Raw genomic sequence first — 16,139 nt, 5'->3', positions numbered from 1 at the left:
TTAATGATAATTAGGAGTGTTCTACTGCTTCCTAAACAGAAATATCAAGCATCAGAAAAAGTTCAGCAATGTAAGCAAACTACACCCTAAAAGCAAAAATCATGAATGCATTTTATTTACTATATTAAGTGGTGCTACTTATTTATATTTTTTAATGGGGGGGGGTCCTGGGGACTGTACCCAAGGCCTGGTACATGCTAGATAAGTCCCTTACCATTGAGCTACATGCCACCCCTGAAGCTATTTAAATTATATATTTACATACCCCTTTAAAACTTTGAGAAAAATCAACATAAAATATTCCTTCCTCAAACAGAAGAAATACACCTTTTCACTGTCATATTATTTTATGAATGGGTGTACTCTAAAGATCATGGGGTAGGGGGCAGAACTGCCTGTGTAGTATTTGCAGTAATGATGAGAAGACTTGTGAATATTTAGGAATGTGCTAAGGGGATGGAGCTTTTTAGACAGAGAGGGAGGGATGTGGCGTGGGGCTTCAGAGGTACACAGGAGGGAGGATGAGTGGGGGAGACTAAGAACTGGTAGCAGCAGCAGCCAATAAAAATCAAAGTTCCCCATGAGCTCTAAATTCCCAGCAGTGTTCTTTTGTCCTTTGGGTGATTATAATAACAATACCATTATCAGTTGGATTAGGAGAGAGACTTACGCTACCTACTAGAATCCTGGTTTGAGCAAATAATTTTCTGAAGCCTCATTTTTTTCCATTTGTAAAACATGATATATTTCATAGAGTTATTGGAAAGGGTAAAGATAAATCAAGTGGTCATGTGGCCCCCTTTGCCCAGGGCAGTCCATGTTGATACTCAGTATTCCAGCAGAATTATTAAATTTCACTCTCAAAAGTGTCCTAGTTTGGATGAATAATTACTGTATGTGGTTGCCCTATGTTCAAGTGACCCATGTTTGACACAGAGGCAGTTACTATATATTATTCCAGGACTATTGATGCATTTGAATAAAAAAGAAACTAAACTATAAATTCTGTGATTTGCCTCAGACATAAACCCAAGGATAGATTCCTTGACCCCTGTCTGGTTAGAACACATGGATACTGATTTGGATTTTGTTTCTCATTAGGACTGTAAATTACTTTAGCAGAAGTGACATGGTGGCCAGAGAGAGGATGTGACCATCAAACAATGAGCTACAAGGACAGGAGAGAATCTCTCCTGCTGAGTGCCTGCCTGCAGCAGTGCTGGATGGTGTGCAGCTCAGGGGCAGAGCCAGTACTTAGCAGGGACAAGACCTGAGTTCCATCCCTAGCATCACAAAAAATAAGAACAAAAAGGATGGAGGTGAGTGTGTTGGCAGTTGAGTTGGACATGAATAGGCATCAACAAGCACTGCTCTGTAGCCAGTCCAAGGTGTTTTCCATCCCCATTTGCCCATGATTTACCTTTGGCCCCAGAGCTAATCTCAGATCAATGAGCATTTCTATGCTGAATTAATACTATATTCTCCTTATGAACAGAATTTAACTCACTACAATGTGCCTGAGAAATGCTAAATCTGATTTTCCCAAAGGATGGAAGTTTTTCTGGAGCAACATTAGACATTTTACAATGCACACTAATCTCCTCCTACAGCTATGAGTTCTTTCAGTTTTTTTTAGGGCAATTCATTTGTGAATGGAATTCTAAATCCTGAAAGAGTTAATGGGAATGCAAAAGTTTTCCTCAAAAGGTGTAGCAAGATTTGCCAAATGTTTCAAGAAGACTGAATGCTTCCCTGAAGAGAAAGGTGTTGAATGGATTCTGATTGTACCTTCATTTATTGGGACCATTCATTCTCACTGGGCACCATGGGTGGAAGAAACACAAGGAAGCCATTTAGAGCTTTCAGACTGATGTAGGAGCCCACACACCAGCTCTGCATAGTTGCATAAAGTAGGCGCTCCTTCCCTGTGAAATAGCTTGGGACTACTCTCTCTGAATTTTTTCTGTAGCAAATCTGAGAGGCCAAGGTGATTTTCTTCCACCTAGAAAATTTCCAGGCCAAAACCCATGCTACTAGAAGGCATGCACTTAGTAGCTGAGGTGGTAAAGGGGGGTAAAGATAAAAAAGTAATCTGTGAAAAATAAAATGGATCAAAATAAGCAATTAATTTTGGCATGTATCCACATAGTTCCTTTCTCCAGGGGTGTAGCAAGTGTTAACTACTCATAAAATAATCCACTGAGGATGCCAAGGCTAAGTGAAGAAATAAAAAGTCTAAGTCTGATTTTAATATTTAGAAGGGAATATTAGAATACATTCATATTATTTTTATATTTATTGAGCATTTACAATGTGCTATATATATTTTTTTATGTATATCTTTTTATTGGTACATTTTAGGTATACAATATAATGACATTCATCATTGGAAATTTGCACCTTTACATAATCTCTTGGTTCTTATTTTTTCCCCATTCCCCTGCCCTCCCTTCAACCCCTCCATCCCTCCCTATTTACATAGACTTTGTTTCCTTTTTTTCATTTTCTCATATTAATTCCATTCCCTTCTTTCCTTTCCCCTACCCATCTCACTTCCTCTTCCCCCTTGCCCCTTTTCTTCCTATTTCACATTATGTATTATACCCTTTAGTCCTTATTTACACTTTCAGTTTCTCACACTAGAGAAACTATTCAGTATTTACACATGTGTGTCCTATTTATTTCACTTAGTATTGTCTCAATGTGCATCCATTTAGCAATAAATGTCTCTAATTTCTCATTTCTTATGGCTGAGTAGTACTCCATTTTATAAAAAAAAAACACATTTTCTTTATCCAGTCTCCAGTTGATGGGCATTTGGGCTGTTTCCAAGTTTTAGCTATTACAAACTGTGCTGCTCTGAACATGGGTGCACATATATCACTGTGGTATGATTCTTTTAATTCTTTGGGGAAGATACCCAGCAGGGGAAAAGCTGGGTCAAATGGGACTTCCAGTCCTAGTTCTTTGAGGTATCTCCATACTGATTTCCACAGTAGTTACAATGTGCTATATATTATGCTTAATATCTCATTTTATATATATATATATATATATCTTAATATCTCATTTACTCCTATGAGGTACATATTATTTCTGCTTCCATTTTACAGACAAGAAATCTGAGATACAATGGTTAATTAATTATCCAAGGCTATGAAAGTGCAGGAGCTAGAGACTACAACCAAGTCCATTTGGCCCTTGAACTTGTGCATTCTAGTAAGGGCTTGCCATATCAGGGGGCCAACAAGTATGGATTTGGGAGCAAATTAGCAAGATGCAGAGGAGAGGAGCAGATTAAGTAGGACTGGAACAGAAAATCAAGATGAGAGAGGATGGATGAGAAGCACAAAGAGGGTACTGATCGGTACCCACTGACTCTCAGAAGTAAAAGGAAGCCGGGAGTAGCTCTAGACCATTAGAAGACCACCGAGTATTCCAGGTGAAAAGGAGAAGAGCAAAGGTAGCCATGGCCATGGGCACCAAGGAGCAGCAGCTGTGAGCATCACTGATGGTAGAGGTCTGGGTAAGAAGCAACAGGACAGATGTCCCGGGGAAAGAAAAGGCTCCCAGGTGAGGTCTGCCAAGGATACTGTAATATCTCCAGACATCAAGGACATTTTAATTCCCATCTCCATTCAAATGAAAGGGCAGAAGGACAGGATGGCCGTGCCAAGAGGAGTGTCTAAAAGAACACTGAATACAAAGCTAATACAATGCTCCAGGCAGTGACTGATTTATTTAATTGGCTTATTAATCTCTAGAGGAGACAAAGATGTATGTAAGTACATTTACCTCAAAATATGCCTTAGTTTAAAAAATGGAAACCTTCACCTGGAAATGCATATGAAATCATCTTTTCTCTTGCTACCACCTAGCAAAGTAGTCAGCCATAATTATAGTTTGTTTTATTGCTTTTTAATTGTTGCACTTCTGTCAATAAGCACCACCATATAATTAGGGAGCTGGTTCCCCATTCAAATATGTGGGTGGGAATCCTCACCTCTCCAACCTGTGATGCTAGGCATGCATGTGCAGGAGCAATGAGCTGTGTGCTCGTAGTGGATCCTTTCAGCCAAGGTTACACAGTAGGTCGAACCCAGAGGCTTCTGTTTTCTACTTTGTCTTCCACCCAGATTCCTTTCTCTCTTTGCTACTGAAAATATGTAAAACTTAGCTATGAGAACTATGCTAGGTTGTAAGCAGGTAAATGTTGTAACAAGCTTAAAGACCTTAAGAATAAGGCCTAGTTCCTATTCTTTTAAGAAATGGCTAAATAGCATTCTGACCCCCAAAGAAACCTTAGAGATGGACCAACATCACTCTTCTGAAATAAAGAGTTAAAATAGAGGACAGGAATTGTGTCTTATTTGTCTCTAATAGGTGTTCAATCTTTGTTGAAGAATTCAGAATTGTATGACAGATACTATGCAAGTGGAAATGAACAGTTATTTGGAACCAATTTGGTGTGTGTATGTAGGGAAAGGGAGAGGAGTTTAGGAAGGTTGGAGATAATATACACTTTGTCTAGACATTTGAAATCAGACTAGGAGAGAGATTTTAAAAGAAATCCCACTTGCTCAATATCATCACAACATAGTTTTCTATCTCATGAGGCAATGACAAAAATTGATGTAAGAAAATAATCTGGAATAATCAAATGGTGATTAAAAACCATGCGTCAAACTCACAAGTGAGTTCTTTTCAGTAAGAAAACTGTTCTGTAAGGTATCCTCTATGTCAAATTTTTTTCATTAACCAAAGAGTAGGTAGACAAAGGAAGAGTCATCCTTGAGTGTGAAGTATACAAATGATGCATCCAAGTTAAATGATTTATGGCTGTAACAAATAAAGAAAAGCTGTTTGGGAAAGAGTACTGCTCTCAGAGGGCTTCCCACTTTGTGTAAAAACAGCTTCAGACAAGACCTATGGTACATAAAGTGGTGCAAAATGACCTGGAAAAAATGTTTTCTATGGATATCATTTAGAGATGCATATCCTTGAATACCTTCCCATTCAAGGTACTTTGGTTCTTTTCTTAAAGCAATTAGAGCCCAGGTTTTTCTGCTCAGGTTTTGTTTACATAAGAACTATCTTGGCCTCAGGTCATTTGTTTAGAAGTTAATTCCCACCTTTTTGAGCACAGGTAGGTTCATCAGTATGTACATAATAAAATATCAGATTTTCCTTGGAAAAAAATTTAAATTTAAAATAATTAAGGATCTGTATGTAACCTGCTGGTCTTTTTCCTCAAAGCAAGTACAAAGGCTTCTGGTGAAATTGAGAAGACTTTGTTTTTAAAGTGTTCAGAAAAACAGAAGGCATCACTGATCACCTGAAGGCCTCATTTTAATTTGATCCTGGATCCAGGATGACTTAGAGGTTATCTTTCTGAGACAGCGAACTGTATTGCTAAAATCTTTGAATAGGTCAGAAAAGGAACTTCAGAAGTCATAATATTCTAATGATCTAATGAATGATTAGGGTCAGAACCCCACTTGTTTACATTTCAGAAAAGCACATTATTTGGAGGAGAGCAGACAACAGGATTTTTCAGAATGCAAATACTAAATGGCATTCTTAACCTCATCCACATGGACAAGGGAGAGAGTGATCAAGTAAACTGCAGATGCCTCTGTGTATAAAAAAGATGAGTCTTAGGTTCTGGACTACTAAGTACTTTTCTCTTTTCAGACAATACTCTAATAAAACAACTATGAAGTACTCCAAAACCCTGCCACACCCCTCTGATTAAACCACACTTCACGAAATATTTAGATAAAGCCTGGACAAATGAAATAAACATCAAGGCAGGAAATGCAGGCTGGAATGCTCGATCTGGCACTCACCAGACTCCGAAGGGCCGTCTCACTTGAAAATTTAAGCAAACAAAATCTACTGTAATTCCATTGTAGCCTTTGCACTTAAGCAAAGCTAGCTCATCTCTGACATTTTGATTTTTCACAGATGTAAGCAAAAAAAACTTCCTCGTCTCACAAACATATGTGTCCAGTCGAGATTTGATTTCTCAAGCCTTATGCAACAATCCAGCAAACAAACAAACAAAAAGGTTATTTTTTATTACTCACTATTACTCCAGGATTTCAGTAAATATTTGATACTGATCTCAAAGAAGCCCGAATCCTGTTGGCTGGCCATGTCTGCGGCATACAAAGAGGCTCCTAGGACTGGGAGCTGCTGGAGGAGCAGGTACCCGGTGTGGAGATGTGCCTGTCACAGGTTAGTGATGTAAGCACCGGGTCAGGAGCTGAGACGGCAGCTCTGCAGATCCACCTCCGTCTCTGACAGGGAGTCCTCATTTAAAGGACTGTGAGGAGCGGGAGAGAGATGCTCAGCTGCTCCTCCTCCTCTGGGGCCAGGTCTTGCTTCTTATTTGCTGGGTGCTGATCTCCTTGCAGCCCTCAGAGGCGGCGGCAGCCGTTGCTTTCATTTCTGGGCTTCCATAACCAGAAATGCCTCCTGCCGGCCGCCCACATGCTCTGCTAGAGCCAGGTACAGTACCGAGGAAGTCCCCACCTGAACCGGGTTCTGCTCTCTCAGGGGAGGAAGGGATTCTTGGCCAGCCTGCCTGACGCGATACGGGCAGCCTCTTGGTCCTAACGGTGGCTTCAAAGCCGAGGGATGAGCTGGGCCCACTGCTCCCTGCCCCTGCCTCTGCCTCAACCTGGGCGGCCACTCAGCCTCCACCAGGGCTGGAGGAGGAGGAGGAGGAAGAATCCTCTTGGTGCAGAAAGTCTTCCAGCCCGGTATGCGCTGGCTGCTACTTCCCCTTGTGTCTGTCCCTGAAACACACAACTGCAGCACGATGCGGTAAGCAAGCTGCACCCTGGCATCTGGTTACAGTGATGTTCTGAAAAAACCCTCATCTATCAGCCTCATTTCAGTAGGGAAGCTCCACCACATGAAGACATTGGTATGAGCTTTTCTTCCCTTCCTCTTCTGGGTACAGCAGAATCTGCATTTTATGCTTCTCCCTCCCAGAAATATGGTCTTACTGAGGGGCACCCCAGCCCTAGGGTGTGCACCTGAAAGGGACAAAATAAACTGCTTTGTCTGTTTGTTCAAAGAATGCCACAGATTCCACCAGGGATCTGTTTCTCAAGCTTTGTATTTCTAAGAATCACCCAGTCCAATAAAGGATATTTTATTTGTATTAAAAAGATAAAGGGTTTGCATTGGACTCCTTTTCTAGAATGACATTTTGCTTCATGAATTCTTCATATCAGGTGTCCTGATTTTGTTTAGCTTTGCTTCACGTTATCATTTAGCTTGTGTATGAGTTAAATAAGAGTATTGTATTTTAATAATGACAGGCTGTGTTTGAGCAGGTGGGATTTGGCCAAGCATCCAAGAGCCATGGGAATCCTTCCACATCCCGAGTAAATTTATGATTAATGTTTTCAAAAGAATATTTTGTGATAATTATTTAGCATAACATATGCTGGACAAGCCCCCCCCATCAATTCACAAATAAGACTTCCTAGATTAATAGTTCATTTGAGAAATAGAAGGGAAAGATTATAGTAATCTTCTGTTTTTAAGACAAAGAATTTGAAACCTCCAGCACTAAACAGCATGTTTAGAGCTCTGTCCTGGCTTATCACCGTAATGAGCTTCTCAGCTCTTCACACTTAACCCAAAGCAAAACAAGCCCACAATCACTTGGATTCTTGACTCTGCTCAGAGCATTTTATTCTCATGAAATCTCTCATCAGGTTGACTTCTTTTTCATTCATATATATAGCAAAGTTGATGAGCTAAATCTTTGACCATCTGTACTTTGTATGGATTCTAGATAAAGTAGTACCCAAAGGTTCTGCTTCAAAACAATGATTACCCCCCAAAACGATTGCAATGCCTGTACCCCCCAGGTCTGGTGTCTCTCTCCCCTATGATGGCTCTGAATGCATTGGGAAGCTGCAAGGTGCCTTGCAATGAAGGACACATGGACTCTCGAGGGGGGTGCCTGACTCCCACCTGGCACCAGCCCTTACTAACCTTGACAGCTAAGGCTAGGTCTTAACCCTGCTAAGCCTTAAGTTCTTCACCGGTGTATTGGGGATAATCATTGTATCTACTACCTACAGTTATTGGAAAGAATAAATGACATCATGTATGAAAAGTGCTCAGTGTAATCCCTGCATCAAATTTTATTATTCTTAATTCTAATTAATTTATTTTATTTATTTTTATTATTATAAATTTCAGTGACTACAGAATAGACTCTTTTTTGAAGTTACTTTTTACCATTTCTGTGATTTAGTATGTTGTTTCTGAACATCAATAGTAACTATGTGGGGAAGAAAAGGTCCAAAGGGGTAGAAGAAGTGGGAGGGGAAGGGAAAAGGAAAGAAGGGAAAGGAAAAATTATGAGAAAAGAAAAAAATGGAAACAAAGTATGTAAATGGGGAAGGGTGGAGGGGGTGAAGGGCGCACAGGTAATGGGGGAAAAAATAAGAATGAAGATACATCATGTACAGGTATAAGCACCCAATGATAAATGTAAACGTATTATATACCTAAAATGTACCAATAAAAGAATTTAAGGAAAAAAAAATAGTAACTATTTGGGGCTAGCATGTCAAAGACATTTAAAATCAGCTGCAAGAAGCAAACATGCTATTCTATATTGTTACACAGAGATACTCTAAATGCTTATAAAAGAAATCCTAAATGTATTTTTAAAGTTTTCAATAGTACTATAAACATACTAACTTGTTGCTTAGTCTACTCATATATTTGAAAGGAAATGATCATAAAAATTTAAATGCTATTTAGAAAGAATGTTTTTAATGGCATCTAGTTTTGCCTATAAAGAGTGAATTAGTAACCAAGAGTCCTGTTTCTGTCTGTCAGAACCCAAAATCCTGTCCAATGTATGCTTTGTTCCTCATTTGAGTACCTTTAAAGAGGGCATATATTGTAAAAGAACAGAAAAGGCCTTTTGTTCTGAAAGGCTTGCAGTCAAACAGAAAGACAACTAATATAAGCTGAGATAAAACATTTTCCTTTTCTGGGGTGGGGGCACTTATAAAAAATGTATCTGGAACAGGCACCTGGAACAAATATACTTTAAAATACAATAAAGTTGAACCTGACCCTGGCTTGCTATGTGATTTCAGTTGTCATTTAAGATGACCTAAACCTATCTCAGATTTCATACCTGTAATATCAACAGATCTTTCCTTAAAAATTTTGGGAGAACATAGAGTGAATATATAAGCAAAAAATTAGGCATAGATGTTGGGAACTGAGAGAAAGATAAAAGTAGTATAGGAGTAGTGGAAGGCCCCAGGAAATGGTATCAAACAATGGAAAAAAGTTAGAAAGTAGCCTGGGATAATAACAATTAATGAAACCATCTATATTTACTCAATATCAATACTGTGCTAGAATACACATTTAAAAATCATATTCAATCCTTACTTCAAAAATATAAGGTAAGTCCTATTATTAGCCCATTTTATACAGAAAATTAAGGCTTGAGGAACATAAAATAAGATCATCATATGGCTGGTAGAATTTAGGTTAAGCCAATTTTAGATGCATTTATCCTATTAATATTATTATTTAATTCTATCACATTTTAAAGTCATTTATTTAGCTGGGCATGGTGATGCACGCCTGTAGTCCCAGCAGTAGGGAGGCTGAGGCAGGAGGATTGCTTTGAGTTTGAGGCCAGCCTTGGCTATATACATAGTGAGTTCATGGCCAGCCTGAACTACATAGTGAGACCCTCTCTCAAAGAAAGAAAGAGGGGGGAGGGAGAGGGAAGGAAGGAGAAAGGAAGAAAGAAACTCATTTATTCTAACTTTATTATGATTTGCAAATCGTGAGAGAACCAACTTCTTTCAAGAGAGTTAAGGAAGAGATGCTAGGAACTTCCTTATCACTGACAGTTGTTCCAGGTCCCTCACACCTCTCCCAGCCCATGCATGGCCTTCCTCCTGCCTGGCTTTTGTCTGGGTAAGGAACCGTTCCCTGGAGGCTCTAGTCCCATCAAGAACTTAGAGAAGAATACCATCAGTTTTCCCAGTAATTTGGTTAATTGCACAGGGATGCCTAACCTGGAGTAGAGGTGGTGAGACTGTAGATGGAAATCTAGCCTGAACTCTACTCTCCAGTTGTCAAGGGGTGGTAATGGGCTCTGCTCACCCTGATGTGGGACTGCATCTGCCCAAGACTCAGTCTATTTTGTGACCAAGAGTATGAGCTGGTGGTAGCCCTGGGTGATGCAGGGGAAACCAGGAAAGTACAGTGTTTCAAGAAGGGAATGACCAGCTTATCTCCTATGTCCCAGCTTGCTGAGTGGCAGCAAAGGATGCGGGGGTAGCAGGTGAGTGAAGTGCATTTTACAATCCATGCCTTAATTCCTATTATAAGAACCCATGTCTCTCCCCTCCAAAAGCGCTGTGACTTACTCAGTTTATATCCCCCACTGCTCCCAGCACACATTCAATAAACATGTAGAGTGGTGGACGAATAGGACTGCATTCCCTGTCTAGGGTTAACTGCTGCCTATGGGGGAAAAATGTGCGCCAGAAGTACAATTGGTTTGTATTTTAATTCATGCTCCATTTACACTTTCCTGCCATTTTAGACTGTTTTTTTGAGACTAAACTGTACTGTGTTTTTAAAAATGTGAAAACAAAGCTAGGCCAACAGTCTGGATGCTTGCCAATCTCAAAAGCCATTACGTAATGATTTTCAAGCATCTGACTACGTCGGTACCCACGTGTAATTCCTGTCACAGAGTGACATGCATAGCCACACTCAGACTGTGTCAGGCAGAAGAGAATTGCTTCAAGAGCAATCTGAAGAAACAAAGTCTCTTCAGGTAAGAAAAAAGTTGCTTTATCAATTTTTGATCAGCAGTTTCAAACTCAAAGAATGTATAAGTATATTACATTTGTGCTATTATATATGGAATGATAAGAAGGATTATTCCAAATCAAATTAAGTATGTCCTAGATTGAATTAAAAAGACCACAGTTGAGATCGATGGTGACTAGTATGGGGAAAGAAGTTTTTTGCATTAGAGAAGAAAATGATAAGAGGCCTTGTAGAGTAACCTAGAGAACAAAGAGTCCAAGTAAATAACAAACATCTTTTTTGACCTATTCCAGATACACAGTTTAGGAGATCTACTCTACTCTACTAAATAGAGAAAAATATGAAATGATGCCACATAATGTTCATGTGGTAAACATAAAATGTAATAATCATTCCTTTAAAAATCCAACCCCAAACCACAAATCTTCACAGAAATAGATTTGGTAAGTTCTGAAATCATTTACTTCATTACTATCCACTGTGAATGATTTTTTCAATGGATTGAAATATATTTTTTGAGTGCAACAGAATTTCATTAAACCAGAGCTTGTTGTTGAACAGATTTAGACATAAACAAGGAAAATCGTGTTTCTTACAACGGATTTCATTAAAAAAAAAAAAATTACAGTAGCAGAACCCAACTTTTTTTCTCTTCTCCACTCAGCTCCTCTGAAAAGGAGTTTTATAAGAAAGTGAGGCCAGGACAAAGAAACTGGCTGTTGCCACCACTGCTGGTGCAAGAGGATTTAAGCAGAAGACAATGAGACCCTGAGAAGTGGCAGCAGGGACGTAACAGCAAGCCTATATCCACCCTGGTTGCTATCCTGTGCATGAGAGGCCCCTCCAGATGCCCATTGTCAAGCAAGGTGAAAACTTGACATTCATTGAATGCTTAACATTGAGGTCCTGGGCTAGGCTGCATCTTGGAGAATAAAGCCAAGCCAAAAGGCACACCTGTTGGGCCCCCTTTTAAAACTGGCACGGGTACATCAGTGGAGGAACTGAGGTATTGGTTATCCCAGATCTGCACCCTGGGAAATAAAAAAATTAGGTCTCTACCTGGACTGTGCTCCAGACAACTGAATGGTGACTTCAAAGATGTTAATTAGAACTGGTTAAAGAAAATGCGGTTTTTTAAATAAAATGGAGTACTACTCAGCCATAAAAAAGGAGAAATTAGAGATATTTTTAGCTGAATGGATGCATATTGAGGTGATACTCTTAAGTGAAATAAATAGGACACACATGTGTAAATACCGAATAGTTTTTCTAGTGTGAGAAACTGAAAGTGTAAATAAGGACTAAAAGGTATAATACATAATGTGAAATAGGAAGAAAGGGGGCAAAGGGGAAGGGAAAGTGGGAGGGGTAGGGGAAAGGAAAGAAGGGAATGGAATTAATATGAGAACATAAAAAAAGAAACAAAGTCTTTGTAAATAGGGAGGGATGGAGGGGTTGAAGGGAAGGCAGGGGAAGGGGGAAAAATAAAAACCAAGAGAGATTATGTAAAGGTGCAAATTTCCAATGATGAATGTCATTATTTTGTATAACTAAAATGTACCAATAAAATTAATTTTTTAAAAAAAGGATGTTAATTAGAAGGATAGCGATTCTGTGTACCAGAGCTGAGTCCTTGCTCTATCACACAGTGTCTGTGTTGTTGGCAAAGTTGTTGAACAACTCATGACCTCAGTTTCCTTGTCTGTAAACTAATGCTTATCACACAGTTCCTAGGTAGGTGACAACTGTTAAAATGGCAGATCTTTAGCAAGCAATAAACTCAGAATACCCAATACAAAATGTTTCCTTAAGTACACAGTCAGGCTGGGAAAAGAGGAAGAACAACCCTGCCCACTGCAGAGAGACCTCTGCTGGCTACCAAGGTAAGGCAGACCTGCCAACAAGGCTGAAGATGTGTCAAGATAAGGAAAACCTAAACATGTACACATACAACTTTGGGGCCTAGGGTAAACCTTCATCTGAGTACAGGTTAGGGTTAGTTTAGTATCACTGCAAAATTTATCTAATTAGTCTCCCCATCAACCTCTCAAAGTAGGGCCTATATATTTGGATATTATTAATCCAGAGGCTAAAAAAAGAGATGTTATGGTTCATATATATTATGCAAATATGAAAATTTGATCTCAAATTCTGCAGAATAAAGGTATGGCATAGTTAATATATAATGTTCTATTTATAAATGTATATGCAAAAAGAAAACATTTGAGGACCCTCCCCTTACATGAAAGCAACAACATAATACCAACTATACTATGCTACTTTCAAATACCATTTGTAGGCTGAGAAATTATTCACACTCAGATTTAATCAGGTCTGGTATAACTAGCTACAATAGTAGCCAAGTATTAATGTATGATTATAAAACATTAGGCACTGAATACTAAAAAATATCATTTGCTTTGCATATTAGTGCTTATCAAAAATACACAGGTAATGCTTTAGCATGATGAAAATAATTATGTTTATATCAATTCTTGTCACTCTTTCCCAAACATTCTTTACTATGTAAAACAGAATTAAGAAAATGTTAGTTTCCCCCTGTATCAATGATAATCCAACCTCACAGAAAAGAAGCATTCTCATGGTTGCATTAAAATTATTGGGTGATAGGTATTTCTATGACCTAGTGATATAAATCAAGTGCTTTTTGGGTTGGGATGTAGCTCTGTGGCACCATGCCTTCCTGGCAAGAACAACGTCCTGAGTTCAATCCCTGGTACTGGGGAAAAAAAGAAATTAAGTGCCTTTTAGAGCTGCAGCAAATATTCTTATTTTTATTTCATTCACATTCCCTATTGCAGGCACAAAAATAATTAGAGCTTAAGCCACATGGAGTATATCAAGTTTTCTCAAAGGTGTCATTTAATATATAGTTATTAAAATCTATAATTTTAAAATTAATCTGTGAATATTAGAAATTTGATGAGTTTTATTTATTTGTTCACTACTTAAATTTTGTATATACTAAATTTTTTGTTGTTGTTGTTCTAGGTATAATGTAACAGTTACCTACTAAATATTGGAGGACTGCAAATCAGGAAACTTTTTACTCTGCTTCCTATTTTAGCCCTGATACTATGATTTTGGAAAAGTTATTTCTCTACTAAATGAAGACGACTCCTCCTCCCATCAAACTGTTTCTTGGGGAACACCCTAAGATTTTCCATACTCTTTGGAGGAACCATGGTAGGGGAGAAGCAGAACACTGGGTATAAGTTATTTTATGTAAGTTTTTGGCATACATTATTGAATTCTTTGGCTACAGACTCACGTTCTCAATATGTTTTGATAAGCTAAGTGTCAATGGTAACCATGAAAACATATACACTGGCTTGCTGGCAAGAGAAACTGACATAGGACCAAAAAAATTGGGGATTAGAAAGAGAGAAATACGAAAATAACCAAGTTGTCTACTGTGAAATTAATGAGGCAATATCCAAGTGCTTTGTTTATCTTAGAGAAAAACTGATAGAAAGTGTACATGAGGCAAGTCCTGTAAACCAGAGAGACCAGAGCTATGAGCCAGGTAATTATCACTGAGCTTAAGGACAATGGAACTAAGGAAGTGAACGTATAGACAGCATCATTTCATTTAGAGCTAACAATTTAAAAAGAAGTGTCTACTTCACTGAGCAGCACTGATTTCATCTTCAAAGTCTTCCTAGTGCCCATGTGCAGGGATCTGCCTGGTGTGGACCCCGGGTCCCTGCCTTTTAGAAGCCTCTGGTATAAGCCTGATGACACTGAAGTACAGAAGCATATACATCACCTTTCCACCTTTAGGCACCATTCAGACATTAGAAAACTGAGAAGGGGTGAGTCTATCTTGCAGGGAAGACAAAGTCTTGCAAGGCATGTTTTTTAAAAGGGTGGGAATCACCATCCTATTTGACCAGACAAGCAGGTCTTTGTGTAGGAGGGTGGGGCTGTCAGAGGCTGAATGAGGGATGGCTGCAGCTCAGCAGGCTTCTGGGAAAGCATTTCCAACTGCCCGGCTCAGGCTCAGCATAGGAGTCAGAAATGAGGTGGAAAGTAATGAGCTTTACAGACCAGCAAGTTGGGTGAGATCACTCTGAGAAACCCAGGCAAGAGCGGTGGAGGTCATGATTCTACCTGTTAATGTTAGCTGTAGAGAAACCAAAGCTCATAGTCAGTCAGTCCCTACTCCACCAGGTTCCAGGCACAGACATCTACCTACAGGTTTGACTTATGCCTTCTTTTATAAAGTGCAAGTGATACTATTTTGTCTGCCCTTTATTTGTTTTGTTTGGTGCCCTTTATTTATGTCATGATCTCAAAGATCAATTGTTGAGTATGTATATTCAAATAACTAGTAATAAACAGGTGAAATTAATTTCAATAACATTGCTATGGTTTGAATCTCAAATATGCCCCAAAAGCTCAGGTGTCAAAGAAGATCATGTGGCTGGAAGGGCTTTGTATTCTCCGGGTGTTGGTATTAAATGCTCAGGGCTCCATCAGTGTAAGAATAAAGAGGCAGCTGGTCCCTTCTCAGCCCTTCACCATAAAGAAAAACACTGGCACCTTCCTGGTCAATTGTGCCAGCCTGTTGCCCTTTCATTTTTGGTCTAGAAACATGCGTAGGGTATCCTGCTCTGTAAGTGGCCATTCACCAATTCCAGGAATGTTCTGGTGGTTAGTGGTTTGACTGAGTCTTATCCAAATGGCACTCTGGCTTCTCTGGAAAAATACAGGATGGGTGATAACTGTAGTAGGAGAAATAACCCATCATACCTCAAGCCTCATTTTCCACCTTCTCTGTTCTAAGGGATTTTTTCAGTTCTCTTATCCTTTAAAATTATTCTCGGACATTAATGTCATCTATGACTTCTTATATCCTGATCACTTTTCACATATATAACATTTTGTTTATTAAAACAATGGTTAGCAGAAGTGTAAGAAAAAGGGCCATGGTTATGGCTTTCTGTTGGACTTTTGGATGAAAGACAAGATGGTGGAGGGCTGGAGATTTAGCTCAGTGGTTCCGGTGCCTGCCTTACAAGGACAAGGTCCTGAGTTCGATCCCTGAACAAAAAAAACCCCCAACAAACCCCAAAACCCAGAAAACAAACAAACAAACACAAACAAAAATAGGCAAGATAGTGGAACTTTTATAATAGTGAGAAATGTATTAGTCAAAAGGCGGAATCTGGAATAAACAGAGTAATACTTTCTCCACTAGCTTTCTATCTACTCTTACAAACGACGAAACTGACACTTATGAAGGTCCCCTAGCTAGGGCA

General features: G+C 39.1%; 1 protein-coding gene and 1 long non-coding RNA gene across 8 annotated transcripts in view; one reads left to right on the top strand and one right to left on the bottom strand.

Annotated features, from left to right (window-relative positions):
* Positions 1 to 16,139, bottom strand: part of Fry (FRY microtubule binding protein) — a 475,943-nt gene that overhangs the window by 279,590 nt on the left and 180,214 nt on the right. For 3 of the 7 annotated variants that reach the window (XM_087199562.1, XM_087199564.1, XM_004854769.4), the window contains exon 1: positions 6,090 to 8,415. The exons of the other annotated variants lie outside the window; for them this stretch is intronic. In XM_087199562.1, the coding sequence (XP_087055688.1) occupies positions 6,090 to 6,159 (70 nt within the window). In that variant the 5' untranslated portion in view covers positions 6,160 to 8,415. Of the gene's footprint in view, positions 1 to 6,089; positions 8,416 to 16,139 lie in introns of those variants that run through there. 7 annotated transcript variants of the gene reach the window in all.
* LOC110351179 (uncharacterized) lies at positions 9,606 to 15,386 on the top strand. Its single transcript, XR_015446687.1, has 4 exons — positions 9,606 to 10,858; positions 11,148 to 11,297; positions 11,519 to 11,720; positions 13,867 to 15,386. It is a non-coding gene; the product is annotated as an uncharacterized LOC110351179 (long non-coding RNA).

This window comes from Heterocephalus glaber, unplaced genomic scaffold (assembly GCF_053883595.1).
Source record: "Heterocephalus glaber isolate CG9 unplaced genomic scaffold, H.glaber_assembly_v1.0 deba00001720, whole genome shotgun sequence".
NCBI lineage: Eukaryota > Metazoa > Chordata > Mammalia > Rodentia > Bathyergidae > Heterocephalus > Heterocephalus glaber.
Note: the sequence above shows the minus strand (reverse complement) of the source record. Positions and strands in the feature narration are given on the sequence as shown.